At 37.6% G+C, this 18,637-nt stretch overlaps 1 protein-coding gene across 5 annotated transcripts in view; it reads right to left on the bottom strand.

Annotated features, from left to right (window-relative positions):
- ARHGEF28 (Rho guanine nucleotide exchange factor 28) overlaps positions 1 to 18,637 on the bottom strand; it is a 306,138-nt gene that overhangs the window by 13,837 nt on the left and 273,664 nt on the right. For all 5 annotated transcript variants that reach the window (XM_081287604.1, XM_081287607.1, XM_081287605.1 and 2 more), the window contains 2 exons: positions 15,084 to 15,554; positions 13,020 to 13,320 (listed from right to left, as the gene is read on the bottom strand). In XM_081287604.1, the coding sequence (XP_081143730.1) occupies positions 13,020 to 13,320; positions 15,084 to 15,554 (772 nt within the window). The remainder of the gene's footprint in view (positions 1 to 13,019; positions 13,321 to 15,083; positions 15,555 to 18,637) is intronic.

The following is an 18,637-nucleotide window of genomic DNA, read 5'->3' as shown; positions in this document are numbered from 1 at the left end:
ATCAGGGATGACCAACTTCCAGCACAAGGAGAGTTTGAATAAGTTCCCCAAAGTGGACCCAACAAAGCCCTAAAAAGAGCAGACACCAACCCTGTCCATAGGCCCCCATGCTGGCCTAGGGGCTAAACAAAGCTCTATCTGAAATCTGTTGTGTTGAATTTGGGTTTCAAAATACAACCATGTGATAAATCATGCTGGGATATGTCACTTGGATTTCAACTTGTTCCCAAGGGAGAAAAAATGTTCTTGAAGGGTGTGCCCCATGCAATGAGTTAATTTCAACATCCATTGACATCAGTGTTTTCCACAGTGTGTTTCAAAAAACAGTAGGTCCTGTAAGAGGCTGGGATGGGGAGGAGGATGCTGTGGTTAAAAAAGGTTTGGGAAATGCTACTTTTGGAGAGTCTCAGAGCATATGATCATAATGAAAGCGTGGAAAAAGTCCTACAGTCCTCAAAACAGCATTTCCCAGTCTTATTTGATCATGAGAACTTTTTAAGTCATATAATAATTAATAACAACCAGTGAATTGTGATAACTTAGATAATATGCAAATAAGGCACAAGAAGTCTTTCTGGCCACACAAGCAACCACATTGGAAAGAGTCCAGTGGCTCAAGTGACCAAACGCACTTCCTAGTAACTACTCCTCTCTTACCCCAAGGTATAATAGTGATCAGTAATGACAATAAATGTTTATTAAGGGATCACACAATTCTAAGAGTTGTCTATGATCTTCACACTACCTGCAAAGTAGACACCATCAGAAATTCAGTTTTAAAGATGAGGACATTAAGATACATCATAAGTTTAAACAAGTGCTATATTTTTCACAGATAATAAATCCACAGAGTTGGGATCTGAACCCACATGTAATTCCCAAGCCCTCCATCTGAATCACAGTGCCAGTTTCCCATCTCCATAGTCCAGTGTTACCCAAGAGCATTCTTCCACACGTCCATCTGTCCATTCATTCAAATCCCTCACATAAAAAGTGAAGTACTGATAAATGTACGTAAGTTCACTATATTGGAAAAATGGGTTTTTAAACTATTTTTGCTGAAATTTGAATGCAGGGGTGGGGGCCATTCTTTGTTTTCTCATCTTTGATTGGCAGGGAAGAGCTACATTCCTCACAGGAACATGTCTGGTCTGATTTGGCTCGTGGTCATTCTGATCAAAAATGAGCAAAAACCCAAGCAGATTTCAACCCTAGAGTTTTTTCTGGGTCAATGTTGACTCATTTGTTTAATCAAGCCCTTTTTGAAACACATTTTCTGGAATTTTCCTGAACCCCATCTTCTCCATGTTACCCAAAGTTCTCTCAAAAAAAAATCCTGAAAATAATAATCATAACCAGAAGTACTATAAGTTTGTTTGAGAAACTAAATGTTTTACCTTTAAGCCTACCTTGGTTTGCAAAAAGAATTTAGCTGTGTTCCTCTCCTACCACTGTGTGGGGGTGGGGAGGGCACTGGATATCTTAAGTAGTAGGCAAGAGATGGAATCTGACATGCATGTCAGTCATATCTCTATCTGTCTTCATCTGTTATCTGACAAATATACAGAGGAAGTACTTAAATTTACTGGCAGCATCACTCAGGAAAAAAAAAATCTTTCTATGTTCTGACCAGAACCTACGATAACTTGCACAAGTAGGGGACTTTTAATGTGATTTTTCCCCCCAGTATTTTATTTGCTCCCAGCTCGCACAGAATAGGTTCTGGCTTCCCCCTCTGTGTTCATTAAGGTGAACAATTTATAACCAGCTCAGAGCAGAGGGAACTCATAAGGACAAATTTAGCATCTGTTTTTTCATAATCCTTAACCTCAGATTGCGTGTTCAGCATAAAATAACTAAAAGAATTTTTTTTTAAAAAAAAAACCAAATGATGTAGGTAATTGAGTGAAGTACCCTAAACTGCCAAACAACCCCCTATAGGACCACAGCATTCTACTTTCAAGGTGGGTATGGCTCCAGTGGTCTGTCCCAAGGGAGACACCAATGAGCAACTATACTTTCTCATATTGGAGTCTGAATGCAAAATGTGGTCGCACTACCACATGCTGACTAACAGACCATCACATTTTGGTCAAAATGTTCATTGTGTTCTTCCCCTCCTACACCCACTCTAGGAACTGATGAAAAGTAATTTGTATATGTAAAACTTTGTGAGTATATTTTAAGGCTCATGCTGAACAGAAGCATCAAGCATCTAAAAATATAGGATGAGTTCTGCTTGTGTCTATTATGCCAATCCAGACAAACCAACAGGAAATCAAAAATAGTACAACTTTTTGGAGGGAATAAATTCTTCAAGAGCCAGAAGTTTAACCTACTCACTGGAAGTAAAAGAGCTTGGATAAATCTTCCATTTCTTTAAAGAGAGTTCACTTTTAATCAGACAGAATGCATGTTAAGCTTTTGTATTCTTGGTACAAGAACATTCCAAAAACAGAACCATAGGAAAATGAACAAAGGCAACAATATAATATATGCACATCCAAGGGTTTAAACTTATTCAATTTTAAATCAAATTGCTCCATATTTTCAATGCTCAAATTAGAAAATAAAATTCATCATAACAGTTAACTGCAAGGGCACTTCTGAAATGACAAGAATACAAGCTTAAGATTCTGAACATGCAGATTCCAGAAGCTCTTGGCAAAGCCAAGTATGCAAAGTCTTCCTGACTTCTAATATCTCACTATCCCATCTTCTACCATCTGCCTGTAGCACATGTCAGTGTATTTCCAGGATGGAAACATGCTTCCTTTCTGAATCATTCCTACCAGAACTCCCCAAAACATGGCCTCCTGCAGTTGGACATAACTGCCCTCAATTCACAGGAAAACACTAAACCATAACCTTCTTTCAGTAATCCAGAAGAATCAAGAATTCCCCCCTGCCTAAGTGATCTCTGTCTAAATTTTATGCATTTTAAGATTTATGGATTCCTATACTGAGAGCCCAGTAAAGGTCAAGCTGTCTCTGAGAAGTGGGGACTTCAAAAGTCAGAATCCACAAGAAAATATTGAGGCTTTGGAGGACACATTAGAAAACAGAACATAAAAACCACCCCCTCATTTGGGTTTCCCATGAAGAGGTCTCTGAGCATGTAATTCCTGTTCTTTGTTTCTGGTTTATTTATGGGACTCTGAGAGGGCAATGCCCCTACTGCAGCATTACAACATTCTACATGATTAATTGATTGCAAATCGCTGCACAGGGTGCCAAGATCACTGGTAGGAAGCAGGTCATTTAATAAAATTAAAACTCTGCCAATGCTTTGCTTGTAAATGTTTCTTCCAAAGCCTTACAGCATCATTGCTAAGAAAAAAATAATGACTTCAATTCACCAGAGAAGCAGAGTCTCCTATATTTTTACTGGATGATCCATATAATCTATATTTAATACAAATATCCAACATGCTGTGTTTTAGGAAGAAAGAGATGTAGGGTAATGCAGTCTGCACAAAGAGAGCTGTGGAAAAAGAGTCACCACGAAAACAATTAGATCTTAAATAGCCTCACTGTGCAATTGCTCCTATCCCTCATAATTTGAGCTGTTGCAGTCTGTCTTCCCTTCAGTAATTCTTCAAATCAAGTATTAACATTGCATATTCAGTTGAAAAAAGTACCTTCTCCAAAAAGAGAATGGATACTCTGGTCCCTTACCCAAGGAAATTCAATAGTGATTTATTGTAGAAAATTAGCATCTCCATAGATCAAAACTAAGGCACAGCCTTATTATCTGACCCAAGATCTGATTAGAACAATTACTCCTCCCCAGCCAGTTGTGTCTCAGAAGTGACAGGCTAGTAACATAAGTGTGTTTCAGTCCATTAGTCTGGGGTAAAGCAAAGGAATATATTTCCGAAGATACCACCACACTTAATTTTAAGACTGTTGTAATAAATATGTGTTGTTTCAGGCAATATTCTAAAGCTGACACATAGAATGCCATGCCAGAGAAATTGGTTCACATCTTAGGAGTGTATTTAAATAAACAAATACTAATTGTTGTGCTTGGGGAGATACATTGGACTGTTAAATAGGATTTAGCAGAAGAAAAAGAGTTTAAGAAAGTGTTTCACTGATGTCAAGCTAGCCACCCATGCTTAATTTACTGGTGTTCCAGATACTTTGTTTAAAAAAAAAATGCCAATGGGCTGGGGATGTGGCTCAAGCGGTAACGCGCTCACCTGGCATGCGTGCGGCCCGGGTTTGATCCTCAGCAACACATACAAACAAAGATGTTGTGTCTGCTGAAAACTAAAAAATAAATATTAAAAATTCTTTCTCTCTCTCTCACTCTCTCTTTAAAAAAATGCCAATGAATAGATAAGCTGACTAATTGTTATCGATATAACAATTACATGGTAAATCATTTATGTGTTCACTTCTTACAAGGACAGCAATGGATTCATTTCTACAAGTTTAGGTTAACATAAAGCATTTTATGAAAAACACATTTTAACTTGTTTTCATTTGCTACACATGACCATATGGGAGCTATATGTATAATGTTCTAAATGGAAAACTTACTCATAAAAAAGAGATGCTCTCTAAAGTTCTAGGAGGAATTCTTACTCTAATAGTATTGGATGTCAGTAAACAAATTTATATCATTAGTGGAGAGGAGGGAAAAAAAAGTCTGTAATTTTTCAAGTCTGCTATCAAGAATTCAGAAAGATGTTAAAGGGCAGGGATGTTGCAGGTACCTACACATTCTATTTCTTTAAAGAGGATTCAATTTGAATCATATGGAATATAACGTGCACCGATTTGATGAAAAGTTTTAAAACAGTCATTCCCATTAGCCATCCTAAGGCAAGAACCCTGCCCACCCAGCCTGCATCAACCACTACCACATCCCGTAGCTCTGATATCACTTTTCAACTTCTTACAATGTGTGGCTCAAGCTCACAGTTGCTTTCATTTCTGCTAAACAATGTAGCCTCGACTCCTTCATTAATTTCATAAATATTTATCAGTTGTGCATTATATGCTAAACACTGCACTTGGTGCCTGCGATAGAGCAATTAACAAAGAAGATGCGTACAATACTCCACCCCCATGCAGCTTACTCTCTAGTGGGACAGACATTACATAAATTGTTGCACACCTAATTAATTCAAATTATAAGTGCTAATAAGAGCTGCTTCCTGGTGATTCTGAAGTTTGATTTTTATCAGTTTTTCGAGCACTATCAAGGACAAATTATTCTAGGATAATCAAACTCAGAGAGATTAAGGTCATAAACCAGAATGGATTTTTAAAATTTAAAGCAAGAAACGGTTTACCTCACCAAACTCCTGTTGGATGCATTTGACATTTTCTGTCTGATAGTCAGAGGGCTTGCTCCAGAACCAAAATATGATTAGAAGTTTTTCTGGAGGTATATTTATAGGAAGCAACCAACAAGGGTTGGGTGGTCTAGATATGAAAGTTCTCCATTCTAAATTGAGATGTTCAGTCTTCTTGCAGAATGTCCTACATTTGGGTATTTACATATGGCTATAAAAATATTTGGTAAAAATTGTTCTACCACAGGGAGGAAGAAAGGGAAGAAAACACTGTGCTTTCGGGACTTCCTCCTTGGGCCAATTCTGGTGATGCAATAATAAATGTCCCCAAATGAGACTAATACAGAAAGATAGTCACCCCTTCTATTCTACTTCTTCCCATTCTGAGTAAAAAGAAAAAAAATCTCTAATGTACAGCTAATTTTTATCACATTTTAAGCCATTAGCTTTCTAGTAACATTTAGAAGACACATTCATTTTATTAGTAGGCTACCTCTGGATGTCCATTAAAATAAATTGTTTTCAGAATGTAGGAATGAAACTGATGTTCACTGGCTCCCCAGGACATGCAAGGCCTTTTCCTTAATCCTATTAACATGTCCCTGCCTTTGGTGGAAACTAAGAGATCACAGAGCAGTACAAGATTCAGGATCTGAACTGAGGTTCTAGAACATCAAGCCCAACAACCCAGGTTGACAGTACAGAGACACATGGACATTCATCAGGCTGGATGCTTCAAAATCACCTAAGAAGAATGTTAGATACACAAGGTTGCAGGCTCCAGACAAACCCTGATTCATATCAGATCTCTAAACAGAGGAAGCTGTGCTTTTATTGCAAGCTGCAGGAAACTCTGATATATGTTCAGTTGCAGTAACCAGGTTTCTAGCAAAAAATCCATTTCATGTGTCTTACTTCTCATTAGCTTCAGAGTTAGAGCCTGCCCCAACACTGTCATAGAGAATGGGAGTTTGGAAGAATGATTCTCCAAGTTTCAACCACTGGGCTTAAATTTCATCAAATACACTTAACTATCTATCTGAATTCATGTGTTCACTGAACAGAGTGAAAGAAAAGTTGCCTTATTTGGAAAACAAAGACAGTAATCATGATCTCAGGAGATCATTGTAAAGAGCAAATGAGATCATGAATTCAGATGTGTTTTTCAACGGCATGAAGTGCCATATAATATCACATTATTAATTCTTCTGAAGGGGAGTTAATTTGGATGAACATTTCAATCTAGTGGGAGTATTTCATCTACCCTCAACTTAAGCAGAAGGAAGTTAAGTTTGGAAACCAACTTCTGGTGTTGGCAAACTACATTCACCTGTTTTTATAAATAAGTTTAGTTGGAACATAGCTGAGAACATTTTTTTTTTTTTTTTTGGTACTACAGTTTGAACCAGGGGCACTTTACACTGAGCTATTTATTTTTTATTTTGAGTCAGGATCTTACTACATTGCTTAGGGCCTCAATGAGTTGCTGAGGCTGACCTGAAACTTGTGATCCTCCTGTCTCAGCCTCTAGACTTGCTGAAATTACAGGCATGCGCCACCACGCCTGGCTAGCACACTCTTTATGTATTGCCTATGGCTGCATTCAAGTCACAACATCAGTGTTGAAGAGCTGCCACAAAGATCTGATGATCCACAAACACTATTTACTCTACGAGGCCACTGTCTGAACCAGATGGCCAGATTCTTCAGGCAAACGTAAAACAACAGTACTCAGCTGAATATTCCATATTTTAAATGGGATCTAAAAGTAGATGCTTCACAGTTGGTTAGGGATAAGGATGAGGAAGACCATCCCCAGATTCTGATTCCTGGTGAGGGCGATGCTTTCTTTGCTGGTGATGGATCTTTGCCCCACACGTCACTGTGATGGATGCAAGCAGGATTTATCCCTAAGGCATGTTTGATATATAAGTGGTTATAAATAACCTCCTTTCTAAACCCAATCCTTAATCACCTTGAGACTAAGGCCGTGTGTGTATGTGTGTGTGTGTGTGTGTGTGTGTGTGTGTGCGTTTCACTTTTTAAGTTAAGGATGACCCAGAGCCAGGCCTAACTTCTAGAACCATTCTTTTCTTGTTGTTGTTAATGTGTTTTTAAGACATTAATGGGCCTTTATTTTGTTCATTTATTTATATGTGTGCTGAGAATTGAACCCAGTGTCTCACACATGCTACGCAAGCATTCTACCACTGAGCCAGAACCCATTTCCTCTAGAACCATTCTTACTAAGTGGACGCCCACTTTGGCAGCAGGGCAGGATGAACAAGCAGCCACAGGATTGGCTGGCTGCCCCCCAGTCCACCCACCTGCTGGTTTTGCTCTCCTGCTGTTTACCGGGCTCCATGTGCTAAGGCAGATGGCCCTGGCCCAGTTGGCTTACAGGGCCAACCTGCACCTGGATTATATGCCATCAGGAACTAGCAATTAGCACTTGAGGCTCACCTGGCTTTACCAGGCAAAGGTCATGTTTCCTTTTCCTGGTACAAAATCTGCAAAAGGCTAAAGTCAATCAGCTACATTTGTCAATGAGGAAGATTAAAACTAAGCCTTTGATTCCAAAAAAAAAAAAAAATCCTTATACTTCTATCATGATGTAAATTTCCCAAAAGCAATCAGTACTATGGTTTCTGTAACATATTATCTAAAGTGATAGTCAAGATTCTAGAAGAAAGACAGAGTTGTTCAATTGTTTCTTAATTTTGACTGCTTCAAACTCATATAGATATATTCAATGCCATAATAAATGTTCCCAACCCTTTAGTTTGGGTTTCATTTAAGTAATCCAAACAGAGACATCTAATATCTAATTTTGAGAGAGCTCAAAATTCCCAAAGCCCCTTGTCTGAGGCCTCAGCTGGCAAACATGAATTTCAGGTTTAGGTTATATAAGTAGGAAATGAACCTGTAGAGTATATTTTTCTGCCCTAATTTATGTGTTGATATAGATTTAATCACTCTATCTATAAATGTATATAAAGGCATTTATCATAATTTTGTCATTAAGCAATTTTTTAAAACTAAATTCAAATCACTACCCTAATCAAGTCAAAAAATTAACAATGCAGGTAGATTATAGTTCAACTTTGTGCATTAAAAAAAATGAGGCTTTTGTAACGTTTAAAATAATCCTTTTATCCCATTAAGGACTGAATTGTGTCCGTTAAAAGTTTACATATTGAAGTATCTCTAAATGTATTAGGGGACAGAGCCTTTAAAGAGGAAAATGAGTTAAATGAGGTAATTAGCACAGGCCCTGATGCAAAATGAGGGTATACGAAGACTGAATCAAAATACAGACAGGCACAGAGGGAAAGCCATGTAGAGACACAGGGAGAAGAACTATCTACAAACCAAGGGGAGAGGGGCTCAAAAAAACCCAGCCCTCCCTGTACTACCTTGATCTTAGATTTCTAGTCTCCCCCACTGTGAGGGAATACATTTCTGTTGTTTAAGCCACCAGGTCTGAGATAGTTTGTTATGGTAGCTCTAGCGAACTTATACAACTCCTTCCTCAAATGCACCTTTGTCCTTCAAGTTTATGGTATCTAATGCCAATTTCAGTTTCATGGGAGATTGCATGAAGGTCTTTGACAAAGCTTCTCTCCACACAGATTATACAAATAAGGTGCCAATTTCTGAATTATGGAATATTTTTAAAACACTGGAAATTACCATATTCTCACTTTTTGAAGACTGTTGCTTAAATACTAACTATAGCATAGCTTTTCATTTAGAAAATTTCTATGTAAAAAAAACTTGTTACTGAAAGTTTAACACAGCTGTCTATTTTTTTTTTTTTTTTACAAAAACAACATTGCTAAGATGAATTAATCTGAAGACAATGCTTTAAATTTTGAAAACATTTTGCTGGGTACCAAAATCTAATATGTAGTAAAAGAACACCATTTGGAAATTCAAATTTAATAAAGTTACTTTTTTTTCAGTACTACAGGATTACCATATAAAATTTGAGTCTTGATTTAAACTTTATCATATGTATTCCAATATTATGTTTAACTGCCTCACAAAGAATTGTTTAGGTAACTTGAAAATATAGTATGGAGATACAGATAGAAATACAATTGAAGGAGAACACTATGAAGATTTTTGATTTTCATAAAATGTTTTCTTTATTGATTAACAAAAAAGACAAATAATTTAAACTAATAGATGCATTAAATATATTTTTCTAGAATTTTCAAGTTAGAAGGAAAAAAGTCACAGCAGCAATTTTTTTTTTCTTTTAGGGGTAATGCAGTTGAGAATCTCACAGGGCCAATTACATAGCAATCGCCCCACAAAGACTTCATTGCTTAAAGATTTTTTTTTTTTATTATTTGTGGCTTTGGCTGGTATCCCTCAGAAGAGAGCAGAAAAAGTTTTTAAAACAACCATCTCTTCTATTATGAAGAAAGTTAAATACGAATTTGGATTTAATATGCAGACATCCAAGAATTTTGTCCATGAAATAACTCCCAAAATTACAAAGTAAACTTTAAAGTGCCACCTTAAAAATATTTGCAAATAACATGGGATTATTATTAAACATTAGGAAGCAAAGTATTCTTAAGAAAGGGCGCCTTATGAGGAAAGAGGGAAACTAAAGGATATTTATGATATCTGAAGATGCTCAAGCTCCATGTAAGAGTTGGCCACCGCAATCCAAAGCACTTAGAAATTGTTTCCAAATGGTAACATTAAAAACAAAGGGAGGGAAAGGAAATAAACAAAAACAAAAACCTGGCCCTTAATCATGAACATCCTGCCAGGCATTAAAAAAGGATTTATTTTATATCTACTGCAACTTAAGTTAAAAGTACAACTCAACCCGGTTCTCTGGAAATTAATAATTTATAATGCAAATCATTGAGAGCATGAGCTCCAGAGCCAGTCTTCCTGGGTTCAATTCCCATTTCTCCCATTTCCTAACTATGTGATCTAAGACAAGCTGCTTAACCATTATGCATCCTAGTTTCCCCTCTCAAATGGAGATAACCAGAACCACGTCAGTGGGTTGTCATATTAAAGGAAATTTCTCCAAATAAATCCATAGTGAATGAAATAACAATGTGCCATATGGTTATTGGTGGTAGAGCATTTCACACTAATCAAAATCAGAGCACAGAGAGTATAAAGTGACTGGTGAGGCTGGATTGGGGGAAAAAACAAACAAACAAACAAACAAAAAAAAAACAATGAAAATTCCAGACTAGGTGACTTCTAAACATGTTCACAAATTTTCTTTACATACAATTTTGTGCATCAGCCTTAATGTTCCTGAATGTTCCTGAAAGTTCCCAAAATTCACATCTGCTGATCTGGGCTGGGCTCATATATAGTATTGGACCAGACAAGAAAGCAAACCATCCTTTAAGGTGTTGCCTGAAACAGCTGACCTTAGGGCCTATGGATGAAATAATCAGCACAGCTGATGGTTAAAGTCATGGTTAAATGAACATTTAACAAATTCACCAGCCCAGAACATTATGGGCAAACACTGTTGGCCAGCATACTGTGAACCACGGGGATTCTCAGTAGTGGTCTCTGTGACCACTCATCCAAAGATTCAGTAGCACAGTATGAAAGACGCTGGACACTCTGACTAGACCTTGACTCCAGCACACAGACTGTGCTCCCAACCACCCAGCACACCAGGGGCCTGCCTCCACCAGCCCTGCCCCCTCCATCATTGCTTCCATACCCCAGCTGAGACCCTGGCCGGCAGCTGATGTCCTGCTACTTTCGATTTAAAGTGCTGTGAAAGCTCTGGAGCCATTTCAACCATGTTATCTGGCCCTGACCTCCCTCTTAGGAAAATATATCACATTTTCATTCCACTTCCCTATCACCTCCTATTCCCTGTTCTTTTGTCTCTTCGAGAAATTGCTTATCATGCTTAAGTAAACAAATATAAATAGAGTTTTTCTGACTAGTTGCAAAACTCTGGTGGTTAACAGTGCACATAGCATTTCTGATCCAATCTGTACTTATATACACCAGGATGTTCCTGAGAGATTTAGGCCAAAGTTGATTTCCCTCCCAGCTGTCAATGTGCTGAGTGTCCTTGGCCTATACTGGACATTCAATTTCTTCAGCATAAGTCTATTTTCTCAGCATTTCTCTTGGCCCTATCTAACTCTTTATAGGCAGATAGAATGGTTTTGTGTATAGTCACTGTTTATTTCCTTGGTACATTTTCTATCTACTGCAGGTATGCTGCCAAATGTTTAAAAGCTTTCTACTTTGAAGCACAAGGCAATAGAAAAAGATGGCAGATACACAAAACAAGTAAAACAGAAATACTTCTCTTAAACAAAAGCCGAATGTGGTTAAGCTCAAACTGAGTTTTTGAATTATACCAAAGCCAGGATGTAAAACCACACTGGCAAAAACACATAAAGCCCTGTAAATAGCAAGTTAATGAATCAGCAGAGCAAAGCAACATGTGCCTAGGAAAAAAGCACCCTGCAGTGTGGTCTCCACAGTATTAAACTGCAAGATAATACATTAAAGGGGTCCTATTTTCTAAATTTTGCTTAACCTTTTTTTAAGTCCAAACTATTAATCCAATGTATTGTTCTCTTTTATTTAAGGAACATCTGAAACGATACTTTTAAGAACTATTTCATTCTCTCCTACATGCTGACGAGAAGTAAGAACATCACAGTAGTGGCTAAGTGGTATAAAGAATTATTCACTATTGAGAATCAAGATCTTTTATATCAGCAATAAATCAACTTGCAGGTAGTGTCAGAATTATGATTCCCTAATTGGAAGAAACTCAACACCTTCAAATAATTTTGTTTCTGAAAAATTATCCACCCAACTGACAAACTAATATATATTAACCGCAGACACAAGTCCATGTCAAGTTCTAAGGATCTCTATACACTGCTTGTTTTATGTTTCTGAAACATTTTACTGTCAGTGATTTATTTCAGGTCCATGTGGCCAGCCATTTGTTTATTCTATTGCATACCATCTGTTTTTCGGTAGAGAGGTTTCAAGTTCTTCTCATTCCCTACCTCATATCCCACAGAAAACAATTTATGATAGACATAGATTTAAATCATTTGGATTCACGTCGAGTTGGAAACTCGAGCTGCCCTTCCTTTATATTTGGCAAATGCTTTAATGGGATTAGCAAATTGTGTTATTACGAGGTACTTATGGAGAGACGACACCTTTTTTTACAATGACAAATGATGTTAACAGTTTCATTTGGGGTGTTTAATAGCAGTACAGAAGATTTCTCTAACGTTACAGGAAATTGCTGTGATAGACCATAAAGTCCTATTGCAAACCCTGTTCATATCTTTTATTTCTGAGAGTCAACGGATATGTGTATCGGGACATAGCAGGGTCTACAGTGGGGAATAAAGATCAAGTTGCTTCACTTTTAAGGGGACATGACCCTTTGGGCCCACAGACCTAAAATCCACCTGGTTCTTATGTGTTGGTCTCATTTCCTAAACCCTGCATTCGTGGCTTTGCTTGTCTAGATGCTTCTGAGAGAAGGCCATCCCCAGACTTCCCCACAGAAAAGTGTGTGCTACAGACTCCAGCTCGTCATCACCAATTGACTCCCATATTAGGGCTCACTTTGATTCAATCTGCAGAAGAGCCAATCATTCAGAGAACACAATTTCTTGTTGAAACTACACAGGCGATGTGTAAGGTGTTAATTACCATATTTACAAGAATCCTTGCTGCTTTCGTGGAGAGGAAGTATCTGATGACAGGGCCCAACAGCTGTCCACAGTTCATGGTTGACATCTGAAGGCCGAGAAACTTCCGTCTTGAGGTTTACTTGCTTTTCACTAGTCCTCACCAAATCAGAATTAGATATATTTCGGGGGTAAGTGGCATCCTCGTGGATGCCTGATGGACTTGGTTTACTGAAAGTGTTAAGTGACATTTGTACTAAAGCTTCATGGATGAGGAGTGAATTTTCACGACACAAACCCTCAGATGGATTAAGTTCTATTACCTGTGTAAAGAAATACAGAAAAAGTACTATAATTTCTCCAGCAACTTAAACAAACGTAGTAAAGTATTTATTTCTACTAGAATCTCACAATCAAGACCTCAATAAGAGTGAGATCAAGAAGAATATCACCATTTACTGTTTCCTCTCATTCCATTTAAATGAGCTAGAACCAAAGAATTCAATTCACTATCCACAATGTCTTTTATAACAAAGCAGTGTCCTAGACTATTAAAGAGTCTCTACTCTATTTTAATCAAAGACAGAACATTTTAATTTTTACTAAATAAAAAATTGAAAACATATCCATATATACACAAGGAATTTGCAATAAATGTAATTTAGCAAACTTGAAAGAAAAATCAGATGCAACACAGTTCTCATTAGCTTTTACAACTCCATGCATTAAAAAGCATACATGCAACACATATAGCACAGAAAACTAAACTCCTAGGATGAATGGGATTGCCAAGCATTGTCAGAGAGGATGCAAAGAAAACACGTAATCTTCTGAAAGATTTCATCCTACTCAGACATAGCCTATGTCTTTAATTAGCTTTGAGGCAAGATAGAAAATATAAGTAGAAAGGAAACAAAAGAGTGAGGAAAAAAAAAAACTGTATCCTTAACCCCAGAGCCTACGGGAAAGCTCCTCACACCTTTTATCCCCAGGCCAGTTTCTCCTCCATACCTGGAGCAAACTGAATCCAGCAAAGTAGAAAATGAATAATTACTGACAAATGTATGAATCTTAGAATTGTTATAAATTCACTTGTCTATGAGAAGGGCCTCATTTTGATTAAGCTCAAGATGTTCAGACTAAACAAAGGGAGATGTAATATTTTTAGAAACCTATAATCTAGGATACATTCCCAATGTTATCTACCAATCAGATAGAGGAGACAACATTGAACTAAGGGCCTGAGAAAGGCCAGGCTCCCATAAATGGCCTCACAACCACCAGGCTGAGGCCATTCCCACTGACCTTCCCATGCCCACTAGAGACCCCAAAGCTGCTTCTTACCCTCAACAGCACTGTATACTGCTCCGAAAACACATCTTCACTTTCACTTTCTTTTGGCTTTTGTTTTTCACTTTCTAACAAAGCACTCCCTCTTTTCTAAAACCTGACTGATTCTTAGATTCTTTTCTGTGATAGGTCAAGAGGCTGGAAAGTAGAATAGCGGTCTCCTCTTTCTTTGGACAGATCTCTTTGAGTCCCATTATGGTGACAGTGCAAATCATGTTAACTATTATTAGTGATATGGATTTGGAATTTAATCTATCCAATTCACAAAGAGTAACATAACAGAATAGTGTTTTATTTGCATATAATATATATTCATACCTAACCGGTCTAAAAGGTACATGAATCCTAGATGATAAAATATTCTTATTATAGCCTATAGGAATAGATTGTAGAAACAGGGTCCTTAAAATACTGGAACAATGGCATGCTCACAGTGAATGTGCTTCTAAGGCAAACCTGCCCTCACCTCACTGGGTCAATCTGATTCTATGTTCCTTCCTCAGGCAAAGGTGTCTCTGAGTACAATGACCCAACAGAACCTTGGTCTTAAAAATTTCCATGTTTCAAGTCAAGACACATGCACTGCTTCTAAAAGATCCTAGCTTTCACTATCTACTAATTTGAAACGCTCTTGTGAGCTCTTACACAACAACCAGTAACAGTGGTGTTTGTATAGCATCCCTGGAGGACTGAGCTTGCCTTTGAAAGCTGCTTGGACACCCTGGAAGAGCCATACCTCCTTGCTTCCTGGTGGAAAAGCGGCAGGGAGGCTGCTCTGCCGGCTGTGCTTCCACTGACACTGCAGGCCCATGCTCTCTCTCTCCCTCTCCACCATCCTCTGGCCCTCCCTCAGCCGCTCCAGGTTTTGCTGGTACTCCTGGAGCTGATGGTCCAGCTCGCTGCGGTTCTTGAGCAGAAGCTCCTCCTGGGACTGGCACTCCCGTTCCCGCGCCTGCAGCCAGCTCTCCTTGGCCTCCTGCTCCCGCTGCTGCTGGTCACACCTGCGGTGCCAGCGCCGCTGTTCCTGCTGGAACTGGTGTTGGAGCTTGTGGATGTTAGCCAGCTCCTCACGCTGCTTCTCCAGGTTGCGGGACTTTTCCTGGTCTTGGAAGGAGCCGCCTCGCAAAGAGTGGCTGGGGGCCAGGCTCTCCTGCTGCAGAACCAGCTTGTGGATCTCGATGTGGCTATCCTGAATGGTCAAGGCGGCCTGTGGGGCAGCGGAGGACAAATGAATAAACAGGCTTGTGTCTTGTTTACCTCTTGGGTTGGAAGCATCCCTAAATACAAAATGTATAATAAAACTATTTTCTCTTAATATTCTGCCCTTTTTCCAAATTACATGTAAAGACAGACTTTGGCATTTCAAATAGGTTTATCTTTAGTTCTTAATGACATCATCTGGGAAATTATATAGAGAAGAAATCTGATATAGAGAAAAAAATCATATCATTTTTCCTTAGTGTCTGAGGGGATTGGTTCCAGGACTCCTTGTGGGTACCCAAGTCTGCAGATGCTCTAGCCTCTTACATAAAACGCCTTAGTGTTTGCACAAAACCTACGCACATCCTCCTGCATACTTTGAATCATCTCTAGATGACTCATAATTCCTAATACAATGCCCACACGTCACTTCATGTGCACAAATCCAGTGTAGTACTGAGCAAGATGCAAACTCAAGTTTTGCTTTTTGGAACTTTATGAAATTTTTTCCCTACATTTTTCTATCCAATGTTGTTTGAATGAGAGTATGCAGAAAATGTGGTTACAGAAGGTTTATTGTACTCAACCCCCTTCTGTAAATGTCATTGGTTGCCAGCTGTTGGGTGATATTTAAGTAAGTCTTCTTAGTAAGAAAGAATATAGTACATAAACTTGTAAGACTCTACATTCCCATTCTAGAACTCATTCTCTTTCTGAGCTTCCCCATTTAATAAATTAATAGTCACATTAATTTTAAAATCTATGTAAACCTAGTAGTATCTTTTATTTGAATCCCAAACCAGAAATTACTTGAGTCACATAGGTTGCTTTCATGAAGACATAAAAATAAAAGTCAACTATTTGGAGAGATTTGATAAATATCTCTTTATAGCATAATGCTAAAGGATAGCAGTTAATGCTATTTTCAGGAGATACGTAAGTGGCTGAAGCTAGTCTGCTTACTGATATGTCTTTGCATTCTCACAGGAAGGTCAGGCATAAAACACTGAGCTGAAATTCATTTGTTTAATAGATTGCTAACAGGAGGCTGGAATGATTAAGAGAAAATAGACACTCTAAATCCCAGAGGACATTACCAAACAGATTTAAAAAAACATTTTGAGTTATGGTATCTGCCTATGAAAAGTTTGGCAACATCACAGAAAATAATTGCCAAGATTTGGATAGATGCCACTAAGCCAAAATTTCTCTGTGAATGTCCTTGGAAGCTTTTCATTTTGAAAGTTCCATTTAAAGTGCAAAGATGTACAGAAGGGACAAATTGAAAATGGACACATACTGGGTATGTGTGTGTGTTTTGACTCGGTATGAGAAATCATTACTCTCTTAGGAATAAATTCACATTTTTCCTTTCTAAGAATTTTTTAAACTGTCCATGTAACAGATGCTAGGAAGATGGGGGTTTGAACATTAGTTCTTTGTTAGATCAGCAGTTTTCTATACTTTTGAAAGTTAGAGAACTAAAATGTATTTTAAATGTGTACTCGTTTTAGAGTAAGACTCAAAAAGATATTCCCTTAGGGCCTTTTGAAATGAAATTCATATTTTTAGATTTGAGAATTATTTTCAAAATTTCAGGCTTGTTTGACTATTTGGTTAATGACCTTTAAGAGCTGTTATAAAGAAAACAATGATTATCATTGAGAATAGATGCTAATTGCTATGCTCTTTAAATATGAAATAATTAGCACATAATAAACCACTCAGGACGCGCTGACCTGGCAGAACACACTGTAGACAATACATCACTCCCTAATTCCAATAAATCCTAAGGGCATCAGTACGGTTAAACAAACACAAATCCAATCATTTACATGTCAAAACTGCCACTGGAAATGATAACTATCATGTAAGGATTACCATTAGAATAATTCAGCATGACTATGAAGACTTCTTTGTGTCTACTTATCATTTGGGATAAGATTATTTTCTTCCCTAACACAGAGGTGGAATTCAAAGATTGGATATTCATTTCCCACACTTAAAGTTTGCACTTATATTTAGGAGAGAACAGTACTTTTTTAGGAATCCGCACGCAATCCATTCTCTCTTCACTTACATTGCCAGAATATCTGTGCCTTTTCCTTTTTGACTCATTCTACCTATTCTCTGACCCTGTTCTCAAATGACCAAATTTCATTTTCATCTCATTCAGACACACTTATGTAAAAACATTAAGCATGGATAAGAAATTCAGCTTCTAAAGAGATGACTGTACCATGAACGAAAATCTTTCAGAGACCATATCTTTAGAGAAGCCCAAAAGCTTTAGCCTGTTTGAAAAAGTCTACTGCAGACTTTGGTGTTTCCCAAGTGGCTTCAACCTAATGCATTGCAAAAATGAGGTCATTTAGGTCACAGGGCATTTTGAACCTTGAATCCACATGGGGCTACATTCAGAGTTGAATAGAAGAGAGATGAACTTGTATTTTACCAGGTAACACAACCCAGGATGCTCACATTTTTTTATTCCTTAAGAGATAATACATTACATTCAAACTCTATCCCTTCTTTGTTGACATTTAAAAGAAAGCATATTTTTAAACATATTTGTTTTACATGATAAATTCATCTCTAAGAACTCCTATTCCAGACCAGCATCTCTGATGTAAGACACTAAAGGCAATCCCACAAAACTGTGAATAAGGAGCTTACTATCACCCCTGTTAGTTAACAGATTTTCAGAAGTTTCATACAAAGTAATAAATCAAGAAAATGAAATTGATAGGACTATTAAAGAACAGTTAAATAACTATCATTTTCAATTTTTTTCCTACCTGGGATAACTCAAAGAATCAAATAAAGAAGTTAATTGAGTAGACCAGTTAAAAAAATAAATACACAAATATCCTTTACTTACAACCATTAGGGATACATATATTCACCTATATGAAGATATTCTAAAGCTTTGTAACAGAACATAAAATAAGAGATGACTGGCCCATGTTTTTAGACAAGAGGACTGATTATGGCAGAAGTTCCAATTCTCTCCAATTTAATTCATAAATAAAATAAAATTTTGATTTTGTGGGTCTTGGTAGGAAATAATTGACAGAGTGATTCAAAAGT

Source organism: Spermophilus citellus (genome assembly GCF_964194105.1).
Source record: "Spermophilus citellus genome assembly, chromosome: 1".
Classification (NCBI taxonomy): domain Eukaryota; kingdom Metazoa; phylum Chordata; class Mammalia; order Rodentia; family Sciuridae; genus Spermophilus; species Spermophilus citellus.
This window is presented reverse-complemented; position numbering and strand designations above follow the sequence as displayed.